This window comes from Sipha flava, unplaced genomic scaffold (assembly GCF_003268045.1).
Source record: "Sipha flava isolate LNK unplaced genomic scaffold, YSA_version1 100_pilon_pilon, whole genome shotgun sequence".
Lineage (NCBI taxonomy): Eukaryota > Metazoa > Arthropoda > Insecta > Hemiptera > Aphididae > Sipha > Sipha flava.
The window spans coordinates 382,383-400,646 of NW_020271714.1; the positions used below are offsets into that span (position 1 = coordinate 382,383).

Sequence of the window (18,264 nt, forward strand, 5' to 3'; positions counted from 1 at the left end):
TTTAAAATTATGCAATTCAAAGGCTTTTAAAGTTTTTAAATACCTTACTTTATTATATAGTCAACAACGAATAAATACTTTAATTTATAAAAAGGACAAATAAGTAAACATTTTAAAATTATAAAACTCAACGGCTCTTAAAACTCTTAAATACCTTACTTTATTACATATTTAACAACAAATAAATATTTTACCTAGTTTAAACAAATAAAATATATTAGAAGGTAAATTAAAAAACATTTTAAAATTATATAACTCAACAGTTTTTAAAACTCTTAAATACCTACCTTACTTAAGAAGACAAATATAATTGTTTTGCAGTAAATGAATTGAAATACTGCGACTTTGAAAAAGAGTATTAAATGTATTAAAATAATTTAAAGCGTATTTCAAGAAATGAAAGTAACATTTTATAATTCTATTATTGAGATCATTTAATATGATTTCGCTTGATTATAATTTATCTTCTTGAACAGCAACTATAAAATAATGTTATAAGTTGAGCGCGGATTTGTATGCACTTAAAAGTATCGAAATATGCCATATAATATGCAGTAAAAATCATGAAAATATGCAAAAAATATGCAAGAATTTTTTATTTATTTAAAATGTATAATTCAACTTATAATAATTAATTACTTAAACACTTAATACAAAAAAATTTAGGGAATTTTCTGAACTTAATTTATTTTTAAAATTTTATTTATTATTAAAATGAATAATCGTATGCATTTCAAGTTTATCTTCTGTGAAGCTGTGTCGTTTATCGGTTAAAATATTTTTAAAGACTGAAAACGAACATTCGATGTCAACCGAAGTTATTGGGGCATATTTGAAGCAAGTGGTATATCGATAACCGACTAACACAGCAAGAGCGATTAAGTTTACGTCGTCATCATACTCAATTGTTTTGTTTTTTAAATTAAAGTTTGAAAACATCTTAAAAATAGAATCATTGAAGTCGTAATGTTTTTTTAAATAATCAATAGTTTTTTTATATACTTCATTAGCTTCTTTTTTAAACATTACTCGCTCATTTTTTGGAAGTGATGAAATACTTTTCGTAACTTTTGCACCATAAAATGAATCGATTTTCAATTTTATCTTTAAGACCTTGCATTACATTGTGTAAGTCAACAGATCTTATGTAATTTGTTTCAAGTATTGATATTGCCTCACTTAGTATATTCATGTAGTGGTGAATAAAGTACAAAAAGCATTCTGGTAATGTTACTTTGCGTGAAAAATCAGTTATTTCTGCCGTGTAAATATTTTTAACAAACTTCCATATGACTTTTTCTTCTCCTCGGTATTTAAAATAAGATGAAACAGCAGGCTAAGACATAATCAGTCTATCGACAGCTTTAAACAAACTTAGCCATCTTGTTGGTCCATGTCAAAGAACTTTTCTATATTCAATTTCGAATTCTTCAAAAAATATTTGAAGTTCTTTTACGCGTTTAGCACTATTTGAAAATTCGGCATACACTTTCAACACTAAGTTTTCTACATCATATGTTAATTGTTTCATAGAATTCCTAGCAGCATTGTGAATAACGTGGCAATTACAATTTGCTTTTATTATTTTAGTTTTTGGATGTTTTTCGATAAGTTTTTGATAGACCGAATTATGAATGCCGTAATTTGTTGATGCATTGTCGGTAAAGAATCCAGATAATAATTCAGCGTCTAAATTGTATTTCTGTATAAAATTTTCAATATTTTCGAAATTTTTTAATGATGTCTCGTCTGGATCTTCATAAAAATCCATAAGTTTATTTTGGATACCTTTTTGAATGTGAAAATACTGAACAACAATAGGGTACATTTTTTGGGATCCCTTATTAGACGCATCAATAGCAATAAAAAAATAACTATCATTTTCAAATCTTGAATGGTTAGTTTTATTGAATTAGGACTGAGAATGTTTTTGACTATTGCTTCTGCTTTAGTACGTCCACAGTGAACTTTTTTTGCCATAACAGAATCTCCGTATAGAGAAGTATTCAATTTTATTCCACAGTCCATACTTAAATAGCTATGATGATTGATTGCGTGGTAAATTGATGCTATTTCAATGATTGCTACCGTTCATCCGAGCTGTTTCGTTTAGTCATAAATGTGGTCATTAATGAATTACGTTGCAAATTCTGTGCAGTTTTTTTATGGTTTTCACTATTTAAATGAGTTGTCAGAGCCTTTTCACCGTCCCATTTTACAGTAAAATTAACGTTACAAAATGAACATTTTGCTTTTTTCTCATCTATTTTAACTAACCATTTCTTATACTTTTCGTTAGTTACCTATGACTTTTTAAACTTAGTTTCATACTTTTTGACTTTTTTTGGATTATATTCAAATTCTTCCTTGATGATAATAATTAATAAACCTAAAATAAATATCGATGCATGATTACACTGATACAAAAACTTAACGCAGATGTTCGGATTCGATCAAACACACTCAACTGTGTGGTTGAAACTGATTCGTAAAATTGTAATCGTAGACTCATAAATTAATATATAAATTGTATAAATATATATAATCGCTATATTTATATAGTTTTATATAGTTATATATATAGTCGCTATATATATATAACAATATTATTTATTGTAATTATGCCCATTACAGCCGTCTCGATCAATCGATTGTATTAATATATTTCACAATAAATAACTCTCTAATAGAGTAGACTGTAAATAGTATATTATATACAGTGGCGTACCCAGAATTTTTTTTTTTTTTTTTTGGGGGGGGGGGGGTTAAAAAAAATGGAACATTAAATTTTTTTTGAATTTTGTGTGTTTTCATTATATCAATAAACAATATACATACACTAAATATTTTCGGGGCGGGTTATAACCCCCTAACCCCCTGACTATATATAGATTCTAGCTGACCCAACAAACGTTGTTTTGTTATATAAATTATTTCTTGAGAATATTTTGCTAGAAAAAAATAACTAACTTAATATGAGTGTGTAAAGATGTGGTATATAAGTGGAATAGGTATGGAGTGCTGTAAACAGTGACGAAATATAAAAATGAAAAAACATCAAACATTTATTTTTTTAATAATTTATTAAAAGTGATCCTTAAAAATTATATATATCGCTAATTATAACAATATTAGTAAAAAACAATATCAATCCCTTAATGTAACAGAGTGTACAATATTTTTTGTTATCCCATCTTTCGCCAACACAAACTGGATGGTTCGAGAGCACGCCACGTATTATCCGTGTGAACAACATGATGTGCTCAAATCTAAACCACAGACAGAAATCGTTTGACTTTGAGACTTATTGATAGTCATTGCAAATGCCAATCTAACTGGAAATTGAAGGCGTTTAAATTGTATTGGCACATCTGTTGGTAAAATAAGGATTTGCGGTAGTAATATATTTTCATCTCGGAATTTGCCATTTAAAATTATGGCTTCGATAACATGTTTTATTAATTTTTTAATGACTAATCGCTTGCCGTTGCATAACCGTGGTGGGTTCAAATTACGAAGCAAAATAACCGGAGATCCAATCTTCAGTTGTAAATTATGCGGTGACTTACCTGGTAAATCCAATCAGTGTAAAAACTTTGTTGGATAATTTACAGCTTCAGTAGCAACGCCTACTGTATCAATAGATTTGTATGACTTTTATCTAAAGTAACTTTCCCATCACCGATATCTAATAATTGTTTTGAGAATCTTTCGCACGCAGCTTTTTTTGATTGAATCGCAAGTATCGAAATCGTTCGCTCTTTATCTTTACATATATGTCGACCATGAATTGTTGACAAAGCTTACGACATCGTAGAATAACGTTGTCCTGATCGCGTCTAATCATCAACCGATTTGCATAATAATCCTTCGAACTAACATTCTTGTTTGTTTTGGCATCTGTTGCGGGATCTTGTTGTTTAATATTTATGCAATACCCGTCATTTAATATCAAAAATAATATTAATAGTTTTTAAATAGTTTATAATAGATTTTAATAGTTTCACTTATTAATTTATTTTAAATTGCGCAGTTATCGACCGGGTCAAAAATTTTATTAAACAATAGCACTATTCCAAAATTTTGTTTCGTAAAAACCTTCTCCTGACAATTACGAAAAATTAAAAAAAAATTGAGCTAAATTGGCCCAGCCGTTCTTAATTGATGAAATGTTATACATTTTTGGCTTCACATAATATATGGATTGGTGACGCTAAAATTTTGTTGGAGATGAAGTGTACCGTATTATTAAAAATGTTGAAAACCACTGCTCTATACCAGTGGTCGCCAACCTCTTGGACTTCACGGACCACTAAATAGATACTCTAAATTCTACGGACCACTTTTAGTTTAAAATAGCTGTTTACATAAATATCATTAAATAAATCGATGAGGCATTTTTTTTTGGTCATATTTAATCTGTTATTTTCATTGTTTGCTGCAATGGATCTATTATCTACATAATAACATGTCTAGGGGTTTTTTTTTTTTGGGAAATAACGACAAAAAGATTCTTTAAGTAACGTTCAAATTTTTCTCCGGACCACTTACATTTTCTTGTGGACCACTGCTCTATACGATTATAAAATTATTTCTACGGATTACAGTCCATAATCACAGTCAAATCACAGTCCATAATGTAATGGCGTCTATACCGAATAAAATCTATTCTTCTTAATTGGAACGATTATTCATATCGGTCGTTTTTATATTTTACTCTTATCATTATTTCCTTTTTGATACTTACCCATATCGGTTCTTTCGTTTCGATATTTTCATTCTATTCATCACCACAGTTGAAACAACTATCTGATAATTATGTTAGAGTTTGCATTAAGCAGCGGCGAATACAGAAAATATTTTCGGGAGGGGCTACTATGGACAGAGTTAAAATACCATTGTCATCTAAGAATTACTAAAAAGACACAGTATGTACTTATCTACATTTTATTTACAGAATTACCCAAAACGATTTGACGTTGGACGCAAATTCTAAATAAGTATAAAGCACCATTAAAATATAACATACGTTTAAAATAATTTTTAAGTTTTTTAAAACATTTCGGAGGAGGGGGCTGTAGCCCCCTATCCCCCCTCCCGCTATATACACCACTGGCGTATAGGGTATTGGAATGAAAAAATTATACTGCGCATGCTCCCACCAGTTAAATGATAGTTTGATTATGTGTTGGAATAAACCTAATATTACTTTCAGTGTCTAAAATACTGTTAGTAATATTAATCACGTGAGATGGTATACAAAATATACCGTTATTAACGTAATTGATAAAGCGGGCTTCACACGATCAGTAATACTGACAGTAGAAATATTGACACTATTTACATTACTGACAGTGTAATCCTCACACGGTCAAAATAGATTATTGTCAATAATAGTTTGTCATTCGACTGATGAAGGTGAGAGCTTCAATAAACGATAGTATCAACTGTATTATTATTATTAAATATTGTATTATAAAGTTTCTTTGGTTTTTCTAAACGTGTTTTTATTTATTTTAAAATTATCAATGGACAAAAAATGGTTGTAGAAAAGCGTGCGTACCAATTCTTTAAATAGATTCTTAAAGATACACCTATATATATATATATATATATATATATCTATATATCTTTAATGTGGTTTTATTTTTATTTATATTCATTAATAGTCGCGAGAGGAATGTTGGGAAAGATTACCAATAGTTTTATCTAGATAATGACCGAAGGTTTATCTAAAATAAAGATAAAAGATAAACTTGATGTGTTTTTATTTTATGCATATAAGAGTTAGCGGTCGTCAATTTTTTTTATTATAAAATCGGTGGCCCACACAACTAAAATGTTGAGAACAACTAGTTTATAGGGGTGGAGTGTAGTATTGTGATTAACTGTTTTTGCTTGGCATTCAATTCAAATGAAAAAAAGGGAGTTATAGCAACTAACTTTAAACATTATTTTATAAATTATAAATTATTTATTTATAAATGTTAACAAATCAACCAAAATTGTTTTTTCAAACAGATAGTTTTAATGTAATTAATAATCATTTAAAACTTTAATGAAATTATCTCTTATGATGATAAATCAATATTTTCTGTTAAATATAATCATATACTTTCTAACTAACACTTACTAACTATATATGTAATTATAATTTAGATAGGTATTTATTGGGATTAAATACATTTTAGTTTGAAATACACAAATATAAAATTGTTTCATGCCTTTTTCATAAAATTATTTTTTTTTAGAATTTAGTGCAGTATAAATAATAATTATCTTATTCTGTAAAGTGCTTTAAATATAAACATACATTTTTGTAATATTTAAATATTATGAAATAAACTAAGCTTTATATTAAATACTAAATTCAATAAATACATAATATATAAATACATACTTGGATATTAAGTGCAATTACTATTTTTAATTAAATATTTAATTTTAAATAAAACTTTTAAGATATATAAAATATAAAATAATAATGTGTAACCAAAATAAAAAATGAAAAATATTTTTATAAGGTCCATTCCCTCATTCACAACAATTTTTTAGCCTTATGCTCTATCTATTTATTAATTTAAACAATAATCCAGTATAAAAATGTCAATTATTATAACTTCTTATTGAACTAAAATAAAAAATATGGCTATTAATGTAGAAATTTAATCAAATTCAAATCTGATTTAAGGGTTTACTTTATTGATAATAAATATTAAATAATATTTAAAGAAAAATTTATTTAATTTTTATTTAAAAATAATTTTGTTTAGATAGCCTTTTTGAGTAATATTAATTGTATATAGCTTAACAAATGTCATTAAATTGTTTATAAAATAAATAGTGTTTTACTTGCAACCTTCTACATAGTTTCCTGGGAACAAACCAGTAATACCATCCATTACACCTTCCCACCAACCATCATCATTTTTCTTCAATACATAAATAACGGCATTTTCTTGAAAACTTAATTCATCATCTTTGTCAGCATAGTAATCATATATTGCAATCACTAAAATAAAGTAAATTGTAAATAATATATGTATATTCTATGAGTAGTTAATTTTTACTTACCTTTTTCTAAATAATTCTTTGGAACCCACCCTGGAAGGTCAGGTTCCTGAGGTACTATTGGACCAGCGGTAACAGGTCCAAAATGATCTTCTGGTGGTGGTGGTAAAGGTGGCGAAGCTGATGATTGTCTAGTAGGTAGCTGTTGTGGTGTAGTGACTACTGCTGATGAAGAGTGGTACTGTACTGAATTTTTTAAAATACCAGGTAATTGAGAGGTACTGGTACGGTAATGATCAGTAGATGGTTGTTGTTGGGAAATGTTTGAACGATAATGATCAGTAGATGGCTGCTGAGACATGTTTGAACGATAATGGTCAGTAGACGATTGTTGAGATGTATTCGAACGGTAATGGTCAGTAGAAGATTGTTGAGATGTATTTGAACGGTAATGGTCTGTAGAAGACAGTTGAGATATATTTGAACGATAATGATCTGTGGATGACTGTTGAGATGTGTTTGAACGATAATGGTCAGTAGTCGATGAAAAAGGAGCTTGATGGAGATGATGGTCTAATAAATCAGGTCCAACTCCCATTCTTGAGTTTAATGTATGCGGAGATGGAGGAGCTATAACATAAAAATTATTTTGGTTAATATTATAAATATAATATACATAACTATAAGCTCACTTACGAGGCATAGAGTTCAAGGATGATGGTTGTTCGGATTGCTGCATTGGATGTACCATGCCAATGATTGGAGCTGGTTGTATACTACTAGATGACGATGTATGATGAAGAGGCAGGGTATTATAACCAGGTCCTTTTTCTCGTCTGACATGACCAAGAGGATAATTAGGAGCATAATGACTAGGAACTTGCGGTGGAGCAACAGCAGGAGGTGTACGATATTCCCGAGACCCTTTACTTAATGATCCAGTGGCTCTTATAACAGCTGGTGGAGTTGGAGGTTTGATTGTGGGAGCAGGTCCAACAGATGATATATTAGTTGAAGCACTAGAACTGTTAGAAATTGGTTGACGTACCATACGGGGAGTATTACGAACACCATGGCCAATATCATCAAGAGCTGCAATAACATAAATATAAACAACTAATAACAACCCCAGATTAATTTAACACTGAAATAGTTAATAAAATAGAAAATTTAAAATATTTTTTTTATTCATAAAAATGTATTATAGTTTTACATAAAATAATATAAAAAAATTATCTGCATTGATTGTATGTAACAATTTAGTTGACAGATAAACAAATAATTTTCATTTAGTTTGATATCATTAATTCAAAAGTAAAACTTATTGATAATATAATTAAATATCTTAATATTTAGCAATATTAAAATTGTTAATTTTTTTATGATAATTTTGTTATAATTGAAATAATTTATATTTTTAGAAAGTTATTTCACTGAATAAATTATTATTATTATAATTATAATTGAGTATGAAAAAATTGAATTGAATAAATAAAATACTAATAAAACAAATTAAAACTAAGTAATAATAAATCAATATTGCTATGTGAGATTAAAAATAAAAAAGGAAATCATAGGTAGAATTACCAGTAAAATCAATTGGTTTTCTGACATATTTTATAGGTTTTTCTGGGTTAGCAGGAGCAATGATTTTATATTGTCGATTAGTTGTCTTATTCGCAGTCAACACACCAATTTCTCTTCTAGCAACTTTTTCTTTATGAATCATCACATTCTGAAAAAATGATTGATTAAAAGTACTTAAAAAAAAAAAAAAAAACATTATATGTTTAATATACATACACATAATTTCAATTTAACTAGTAAATAACAATTGTATAAAAATAGTTTATAAATATATGTAACATATTAAAATGTTTACTTGAGCAATATGATTGATTTGACTATCCATTTCAGATAGTTGAACAGTTTGTAGATCTAATAATTGTAAAAAATTATAAGCTAGAGTATTGATTTGATAAGCAACACTAGCTAAAGATTGAGTGGTATAATTTTTTGTTTCTTCTAAAGCTAATCGTTTATTCTCAGCTTGGAAATAGTTTCCTTCACAATATTCAGCTACACGCTCTAAATTGACATGGCTATCAGACAAACTATTGCGGCCTTCTGGTATATCTGCCTGTAATAACTGTGCTAATTCAGCCATATTATCAGAATCACTTCCTAAACCCGATTCTCGGCTAGGATCTGATGTTCCTGAAAAAAAATTATAAAATATTTAATTTAATTAAACCATTAGTTATCTAATTAGTCTTAAAACAATTATATAGCTACTATGAAATTTTAACATTTTATCAATTATAATAGCATAATATACATGTTATCAAAAACAAATATACATAATTTATGTAAACTATAAATGTACAAGAATATTAATTATATTTCTTTAACTAAAGATCAGTTTGTAATTCTGAGTTATATAATTGTATAATTTATAAGATTAATCTATAACTAATAAGTAGCTTTGTTTAGTTATATTTAGTTATCATGAAATTAAGAAATGCATACAAATGTTTATTGTAAATTCAATACATTTTTTAAATTAATAAAAAAAAAAGTTGAAATTGTATTTTTTTTAACAAACCTGACACATTTTAACAATTATGGAAAAAAAATTAAACGTATGATTTATACAACAGAGAACAAATAAAATGTATACTTCAATACGAAATATTTTTGAACGATACAGACGAATGAAAACACATTTAATAATTAAAGCTGTAGCACTAAATTGTTTCTCGATGACTAATCTATTTATCTCGGGATTTTATATCTAATATTCATAAAAACTTGTCTAACCTGTGTTCGTAAACGTCGTCCACATGGCCATTGTTAATTCGTCTTCACTTTATGACAGGAACAGACCGAACACGAGTTATTCAAAGTAAATTTCAAAATTGGTTTCAATAGATTAAATAATTAAAATAAAACCAACAAACACAACCCAATAGTACTCCGGATAGGATGGGTGATGTAGTTGAGTACGGAATCGAACATTGATAGACGACCATTCCGATAAGAACCGTATTATCGTTGCAAATGGTTACAGTGCTGCCATTTGTATTGTTGTTTTCAACCAAGATTGTGATGGTGGTTTGTCGTAATTCGTATATTCCTCATCGCATATAAGCATAGTGTACATTGTTAGAGAACCCTATGCAAATACTGTTCTACGATTGGCTCTAATCTCAATGAGATAATAACTTCGCTATCAATTATCTGTTATCAGTTATCAAATTTGATAAATCACGAAAATTATATTTCCAAAAAAACAAATATTTACTTATTAATTATTTATTAAAACATTTAATAACTAGTATATAATAAAAATATAAAAAATTAAATGCTGTTATGTATTATAAGACCCTTAAGGGATTTATAAAATACCTAATATATAAATTTATCTACTAAATAAAAATACAAATTTTAAATTTAATATCAAATTTTTATTTCAGGATAAAACGTTGTTTCAAATAAAATATGTTAGTTATGGTAACAAAAAATAAAAAATAATAGAAATAATTATAATTCATATAATCATATCAATAAATAATATAAATAAAATTTTGTACTACTTTTCAGTCTGTAAAAACCTAAAAGAAAAAAAAATTAACTGTAAAAGACTATATTAGCAAACAATTCTTTGGCCATTCGGAATACTGGAGCGGTAGTTATCAGGGATGCAATTTTAATGAAAAAACTGGGGTTGCTGAAGCCCTTCTATCTTTTTCATGTTTTTTAATGGTAATATACACCCACAACCCGTACAATTCAACAGTTACCTACTATAATATTTAGTAAATATTTGAATATTTCTAAGTTTAAATTGTTCGCTTTTATTTTATATTTTTATTGCGCATATAATGAATAATCCGTCTGTAAACACAAATATTTCATCACATGATTACTTTCAGATTCTAGTTGAAGCGAAGAATATTATGGTTTTATAATGATTTTTGTATTTTATTTTTTTAACACTTTTGGCATAGAAATACTGGTCCAAAAGTTTTTTTAGGAAATGTTTAGATTTTAAATTGGCATACAGTGGTATTTTAATAGGTCATTTTTTTAAAATTTTAATTATTTTTCTAGGCGTGAGGAAAACACTGTTCTGAAACGGTAATAATACGCTGTAAATGAGACTTACTTCAGATTTCAGTTATTTAGTCATAATTCCAAAAGTAATGTGGCTAGAAACTTGAAACTTTTACCCTGTAGCAAAAATATTTTTTTTCGTATTTGATAAAATTTTCTAATGGCAATTTCGATTTAAATATAGACTTTAAAAATACCTAATTTTTTGAAAGTATGAGTCATTCAATATAATGATTTAAGTTTACGGATTTCAAAAACTGGTATCCCTATCTATTACTATTATCCAGTTCGAGGACGGAAAAGACGAAGAACAAACTTCCACCACCATTATTTAAATAATAAATTTATATATTTATACAATAAAAACTCTATTTTTCTATACATAATAAGTAATGAGTATTTAAATGTAAGTTATCATTAACACATTTAGGGGTACTAATTTAAAAAATGGGGGTGCCAATCACGCCTTAGCCCTCCCCCCCCAAGTTGCACCTATGATAGTTCCAACGATTAAAATTTAACTCCCCAAATTGAGAAACCTAATTATTGATATCTTCCATACATGATATGTTTGATTTGATGTTATCGGTATTCCCAGTTTCTCCTACAATGTCATTTATATATTTTTTTGGAAATATCATTTTGTCAAATTTCAAATTCCAAATAAAAGTTAAAAGTTTAAAAGCATTAAAACGTCTTTAATAATTAAAAATTCAGAAATTTGATAACTGATAACACATAATTGATAGCGAAGTCGTCATCTCATTGGGATTAGAACCAATCGTAGAACAGTATTTTCATTGGGTTCTCTAACAATGTACACTATGCTTATATGCTTCCCCACCATAGACTAATATTTATACAATAATTCGGGCGGGACCTTTTTCCGACTATCTCAATATCCATAATTCTTATGTAAAAATAATAATTTGATTAGATCATATTCTGATACAGGATTTGAAAAATTATTATGATTATTATTATTAAATATTATACAATATCAGTATGAATTTAATTGTTAGAAAAATATTAAACAGCTTTTTGTAAATAAAAGTGATAAAATAGTTTACAAAATAATAAAATTATACAATTATTTAAAATCAAATACTTCTTATAAAATGATAACTATGAAAATATTTTATTATACTGTCAAATAAATAACAATTAGAAATATAATTAATAAAAATAATAAAAAGATAAGTTTTATAATTTAATAAATCATAATAGAATCATTTTTAAAATCCTTTCTGATAAATTAAATTCATGAACCATCATAATAGGTAAATTGAACATTATTTATACTTAAATTATTTTCATAGGAAAATTGTTTTAAAATGTTCAACGTTACAATATTATTACTATACTTCATCATAATCCATCATTTTGGTAAACCAAATATTGCGGTAATCAAATTATTTTTTTATTTAATATTATTATGAAATTTTATGAAATTAAGTGGACTGTTGGTTTAGGGCATTTTCTTCACAAATATTGGTTTTGATTTTTTTCTTCTTGAATAACTTTATAAATGTTCACATAAGAATTATTAGAATAACCTATAATCACAGGAGTCAATAAATCGAAAGGTATTCAATATCAGGTAAATTAATATTGGTTTTGTGATCTCTGACATTTCTTTATTTTATAATTTAACTAAATTATTTTAGTTGTAATTTTCTTAAGATATTTCTTGAAATAGTTTATTGGAGACGTTTTTTTTTTTTTTTTTATAGGAGGTGATAAATTTATTGATTTATACAGGACCATGCGTAGGAATCGTTCAAGAGGGAGGGTTCAAAATGGTTTCAAAAAGTAAGGACATTTTATTATGCTTAGTGCATAATAATTCATGCCATAACGTGATATTTAGTTACTTCCATTCAATAAAATAATTTTGCAAGGTACAGAAAATTTTTTTTCCAAAACTCTTTTTGCATCGACTTTGATATTGCGATGTATATTGAGCAAGACTAACCCGTTCAGCCGATATTCAGACATTATGGATCTAAGGTACGTTTTGAGATGACGCAAAGTTGAAGATACGCATTCATTTGTCTCTGTTGTCACAGATAAAACTGCTAGAACGCGAAGCATTTGGTTTGGTAAACATTTGGAAACGTATCTTTATTGTAAAAATCAAGTGTTTCGAGTGAATTTTTGATGTCTTGCCCAGCAATGCGTTTACGCCAAAGTTGAACTTCATCTTTACAGATGTCATGGGAATCATCGCGCCAAATATAAATAAATATATATAATATATAAATAAGAATATGTTTCAAAAAATTAATCGCAGGAATTTTCATTGAAATCTTTCAATTTGTTGAGAAAAAGATAAGTGAAATTTGATAAAATATTGCGATGATCCAAAATCGGTCTAATAAATTAGGTATTAAAAAAAAAATCAATGTATGGTATGCAGATTGTTATTTGGAAATCATTTTCATCCGAATCAGTTTGCACGTTGAGATATCCATGTTAAAAAAATATTGGGATTGAAAATCAATAAATGCTAATAAATGTTCGAACAGCTGACTGGAAATGCGTTCCATCCATAGAGTAATATATTACTCTATGGTTCCATTAATGGCTGCATTATAAACGACAGTAAGTGAAAGAGATAATTCAAAAGAAGTGTGCGTTAAATCGAGAAAATTAGCACTGTTAAAACAAAAATACTTATAGATACTTAACTATGTATGCATTATCAAATGAGTTTAACTTTTATAAAAGGAGGACTATATTTTTAGTAAAAATGTATGTAAAAATATCCTCAATATTATTTGGAGGAGGTTTAAATCCCCCTGTGAACAGGACTGCAATTATGTAATTATCTAATGTGTTCAAGTGAAATAAGATAATTTATTTTCTATTGATTACATTTTGTTATTATTGATAGTATGTTTAAGTAGTTTAAAGTCAGTTAGAAAATTATTGGATTGACTAAGTTCCATATAATCATTATAATATTATGCATCAAAATTGTTTGTAGATTTTTCATATATTTTTTTAACTATTTATGACTTCATCATTTATTGTCGAACCAACTGATTTTATTCCTCTACAAACACCTTCCAATTTTTAATTGAAAATATTTAAAGCACTACAATTAACAATTAAAATTTGTATTGTTGTTTGTTGTTGAATTGTTGTATTATTTTTTTTTATTCCGTTTCAATATTAGCATTCATTTTTAATTTCAAAATATTTTGAATATTCTTTATACTGTGATTGATAATCTTTGATTCTTAAATTATATGTTTATTAGGTTCATTCATAGTATGGTAATTCATTAATTGTAATAAGACGATCTTTAAGTTATTAAGATGTGGCCAATTATATAAAGGAAATAATTTTAAGTTGAATTCCATTTGAAAAATATCTGATTAATAATTAATCAATAAAATAATAGTTAATAATTAACTAATTATTAATTTCATTAAAAAATGTACCATCATATTTTATATGTCTTTAATATTTTAATTTTGTACATATTATTTATTATATTTCACAAATTACTTTTAGAGTTATTCAAAAGAACTATTACCTTTATATAAAATATTTGATGTCATGATCTGATATATTATGAAATTGAATTCTAATATTTTGATTTGGATTTGAATTTAATATACCATAATATCATGAATTTAAACTAGCTGTTTAATTTGTATTTGCTATAGTTGATAAGTTTTTCAAAGACCTTGCAATTAGAAATTTTTTTTTGTTTAAAATATTAATCACTTTATGAGGAATATGAGAAGATTTGATAATATTTAAATTAACTGCACTATTTGGCTGTGACCTAATACAATGTTTGGATTGTTTTCGTTTGATGGGGTTATCATATTAAAGTATACTGAAATTCTGTTGGCAGTGGCGCTGAAGTCTTAAACATGTAGTCGGAGGAAAAATATTCTAAATTTCGGCCTAATGACGTACCAGGAGGGAGAATGATTTTTACCAATAAATATTGATATTTAATGTTAAAACAAAAATTAAAAAAATGTGAAAAAAATTAGAAAAAAATGTATTCATTTGTAATACCCAACAACCAAAACTGTCAAGATCGGTGAAACCCGAAAGGCAAATTGACTTATTTTTCAATAACTCAAAAGCGCAAAACAAATTTACGCATTTGTTCCTTTGTAGTGGAAAAAAGCACAAAAATAAACTGTATTACCTGAATATTGTACACATTGTACTATACATTTAATAGAGTTTAGTTAAAGTTTAGTACTAACAGTGGAAATTTTTTTCATGAAACATGTTTCGCGACACATGAAACTTTTGTTTCATGAAACCAGGCCCGTACTGGCTACTCTTATAGGGCGGTTACGAAAATATTTAAGGGCGCCTTAATTTTTGTTATTTAATCTTTCAGATTACCTGTGGCCCAATAGATTACAGATTAAAAAAATCATAATTTAGGTTTATATTTTTATATATTTTCTTGTCTTCACAAGAATATAAACGTTTTTCAATGACATATTACAGAAGACCATCGGGTTATTACATGTTAATGAGAATAATGGATATCTCTCCAAAATTTTAATGTAGTGGTAATTTTTATGGGCGCATCATGCATCGCAATTTTCATGGGGGCATCGTGCATCTGCCCGGTCGCCCGGTGGGCCAGTACGAGCCTGCATAAAACCATGCCATTCGAAAATAAATGGATATGCATACCGAATTTGATGATACTAAAATTTCATATAGTTAGGCTGGTAACACACTGGGGAAATTTGTTTCGTGAAATAGAAAACTTATTTCATTAGTTATTTCACGTGTATTTAAATCACTGGTTCCCAAACCGGTGGGCGTGACCCCCTTGAGGGGCGTATACACATTATTGGGAAGGCGCAAACAGTTATTAGGAAATACAATTTTTATTGATTAAATTATTTTTATTTTAAAACTTAGAGAAAAAAAATAATTTACCAGTTCTCTATATCCGTTATCGGGGTATCAGTAACGGATAACCGATAAAGACTATAAGTACCTAACAGATTTTTTTGTCTCTATTAACTTAAATATTAAATTACAAGGGAGGAATACCAACGTTATAATTGTCAACGATTCTATCAATGTATTTCTAGAAAAGATACAGCTTTTGAAAAGCAGAGTAAACAAAGAGACTCAAAATTTTTCGTCTTTCTGTCAACTGAACGAACTTCTCTCTGATGAAGAAGAACCATTTTGTCCTGCTGGGTTGATAGATATAGTGATTAAACATCTCGACAGTTTGACTGATGAACTCACTCCATATTTTCCAAATTTTTCGAATTTAAGTTGGCGATATATGTTAACAATTTCTTCATTTAGTACTAACGTAGACATATTTCCAGACATAATTCAAGAACAGGCAATCGAGCTGAAGAACGATTCATCCGCAAAAATTGATTTCAACAGTAGCTCTATGGAAGAGTTTTGGGTAAAATACCAACCCATTTATCCTGAAATTTCAAATGAAGCTTTAAAAGTCCTTGTAAAATTTTTATCTACTTATTTATGCGAGTTTTGATTCTCCAGCATGGCAGTTATAAAAAACAAACATAGGAATCGTTTAGATGTCGTATCTGACTAAAGGTGTTCTTCATCAAATATTGAGCCGAGCATAAAAAAACTGTCCAAAGAAAAGTATCGTCAGCATCACCAATAATTATTAACAGGTTAAGCGCCAAAACAAGCTATTTATAAAGTCTGAAACTGAATTATAAGTATATTCCTTGTAATGAAAAAAACACTATGGCATTATAATATGTGTTTTCAAGTTTATTCATAGTTATCATTGAAAAAATTAACATTTATTATATTTTGTGGAGTCTTACATGAGGTGCGGCATAAAAGTAATTTACTGTATTATACAATAATTGTATATTATATTAATTATTAAACAAGTGACGTTATTTAGGGGAAGGGATGGAAACTGGGGCATTCGGCTCAGTATGGTATTAACTTCAGCCATTTCACTTAAAATCTTCATTTTAGAAGTCTTCAAGAGGTCAATTTTGCCGACAACTATTAACTGTGGGTCAGCTGACCTCTTGAGCCCACCCCTAGATCCACCCCTGCCACCACCAAAGCAAAATCACGTCATCCCCGTCGGACGACATTTTAAAATTAATCATATTTCGTTATTCTATACCTGGTTTCATTGTTTAAGTTTCTTCAATATACAGACCAACGTGAAACTAGTTTCTGAAACCGATTGCGTACAAAAAGTTTCGTGTTTAAAATTTCTCCGGTATGCGATCCTTGTTTCATGAAATATGTGATTTTGGTTCTAATGAAATAGTTTCATAAATTTTATACATTTATACCATTATAATTTCGTGTTTAATTATTATTTCAATTATTATTGATTTCATTTATTCAATACTCAGGTAAATAATATTTTAATAATCTAAAAATATTTGTTTTTTAATTTTTTATAACTTTATGAACTAATATTATTGTTTTTTTTTAGTTCTTTCTTTAATAATTAGTATCAATGTCTTGCAAATTCTTTTGCAAATACATAATTACTATGTTGTCTATCACGAATAAGTCGATGAATCCAATATCTGCGTTTCTTTTTTTTATTTCGTAACCACCAATATAACATTAACACATCCTCTACGTCGGACAACATTATCGAAACTAATTTTTAGTTACATTGATGCGTGGAGAGTATGAAACTAGTTTCATGAAATTAGTTTTATGAAATTGGTTTCTTTCTATGTGCGGCCGGCCATATATTAATACAACACAAAAATGATACAGAAATGTGACCTAATTAATGTATAGTACTTTGGATTGGTTATTTTACCTTTCACTGAAATTTCCGATGCATTTTATGAACTATTTGCTATTGCTCCTCATAATTAAAAAATGTCAACGTTTTTATATACTTATTAGAGTGGTTCTTATTTTTACACTTTCAAATTTTTTATTGAGCACCGTTCTGTTTTGTTCATTAGTATATGAAAATAATTTAGGTTAAATTTGGTGGCGATATCTCACCCCTTCACGTGCTGCAAAAGGGTTAGACTCTTAGAGTCTAACCCTTTTAGAGACTTTTAGAGCTTTTAAGTATTACTTAATATAAATGACAATGTCTTGTGTTGCAGTTTCGATTTCTCGCTAAAAGTATTTTAAATT

At 27.6% G+C, this 18,264-nt stretch overlaps 2 protein-coding genes across 2 annotated transcripts; one reads left to right on the top strand and one right to left on the bottom strand.

Moving 5' to 3' along the window:
- Positions 1–6,772: 6,772 nt before the first annotated feature.
- LOC112679685 (abl interactor 1) lies at positions 6,773–10,038 on the bottom strand. Its single transcript, XM_025549582.1, has 6 exons — positions 9,832–10,038; positions 8,894–9,228; positions 8,599–8,746; positions 7,708–8,103; positions 7,075–7,641; positions 6,773–7,012 (listed from the first exon to the last, which is right to left on the bottom strand). The coding sequence occupies exons 1-6, from the start codon at positions 9,860–9,862 to the stop codon at positions 6,849–6,851; spliced, it is 1,641 nt and encodes a 546-aa protein (XP_025405367.1). The 5' UTR covers positions 9,863–10,038; the 3' UTR covers positions 6,773–6,848.
- A 2,888-nt stretch (positions 10,039–12,926) lies between these two features.
- LOC112679580 (protein ZBED8-like) lies at positions 12,927–16,645 on the top strand. The gene is made up of 2 exons (XM_025549455.1): positions 12,927–12,939; positions 16,221–16,645. The coding sequence occupies exons 1-2, from the start codon at positions 12,927–12,929 to the stop codon at positions 16,643–16,645; spliced, it is 438 nt and encodes a 145-aa protein (XP_025405240.1).
- The last annotated feature ends 1,619 nt before the right edge of the window (positions 16,646–18,264 follow it).

Excerpts from the sequence above, each read along its gene's own strand:
- LOC112679685 (XM_025549582.1), bottom strand. The coding sequence starts at position 9,862 with ATGGCCATGTGGACGACGTTTACGAACACAG. Across the intron at positions 9,229-9,831 it reads GACGACGTTTACGAACACAG|GAACATCAGATCCTAGCCGA; the intron begins GTTAGACAAGTT and ends ATTTTTTTTCAG. Across the intron at positions 7,642-7,707 it reads ATCCTTGAACTCTATGCCTC|CTCCTCCATCTCCGCATACA; the intron begins GTAAGTGAGCTT and ends TTTATGTTATAG.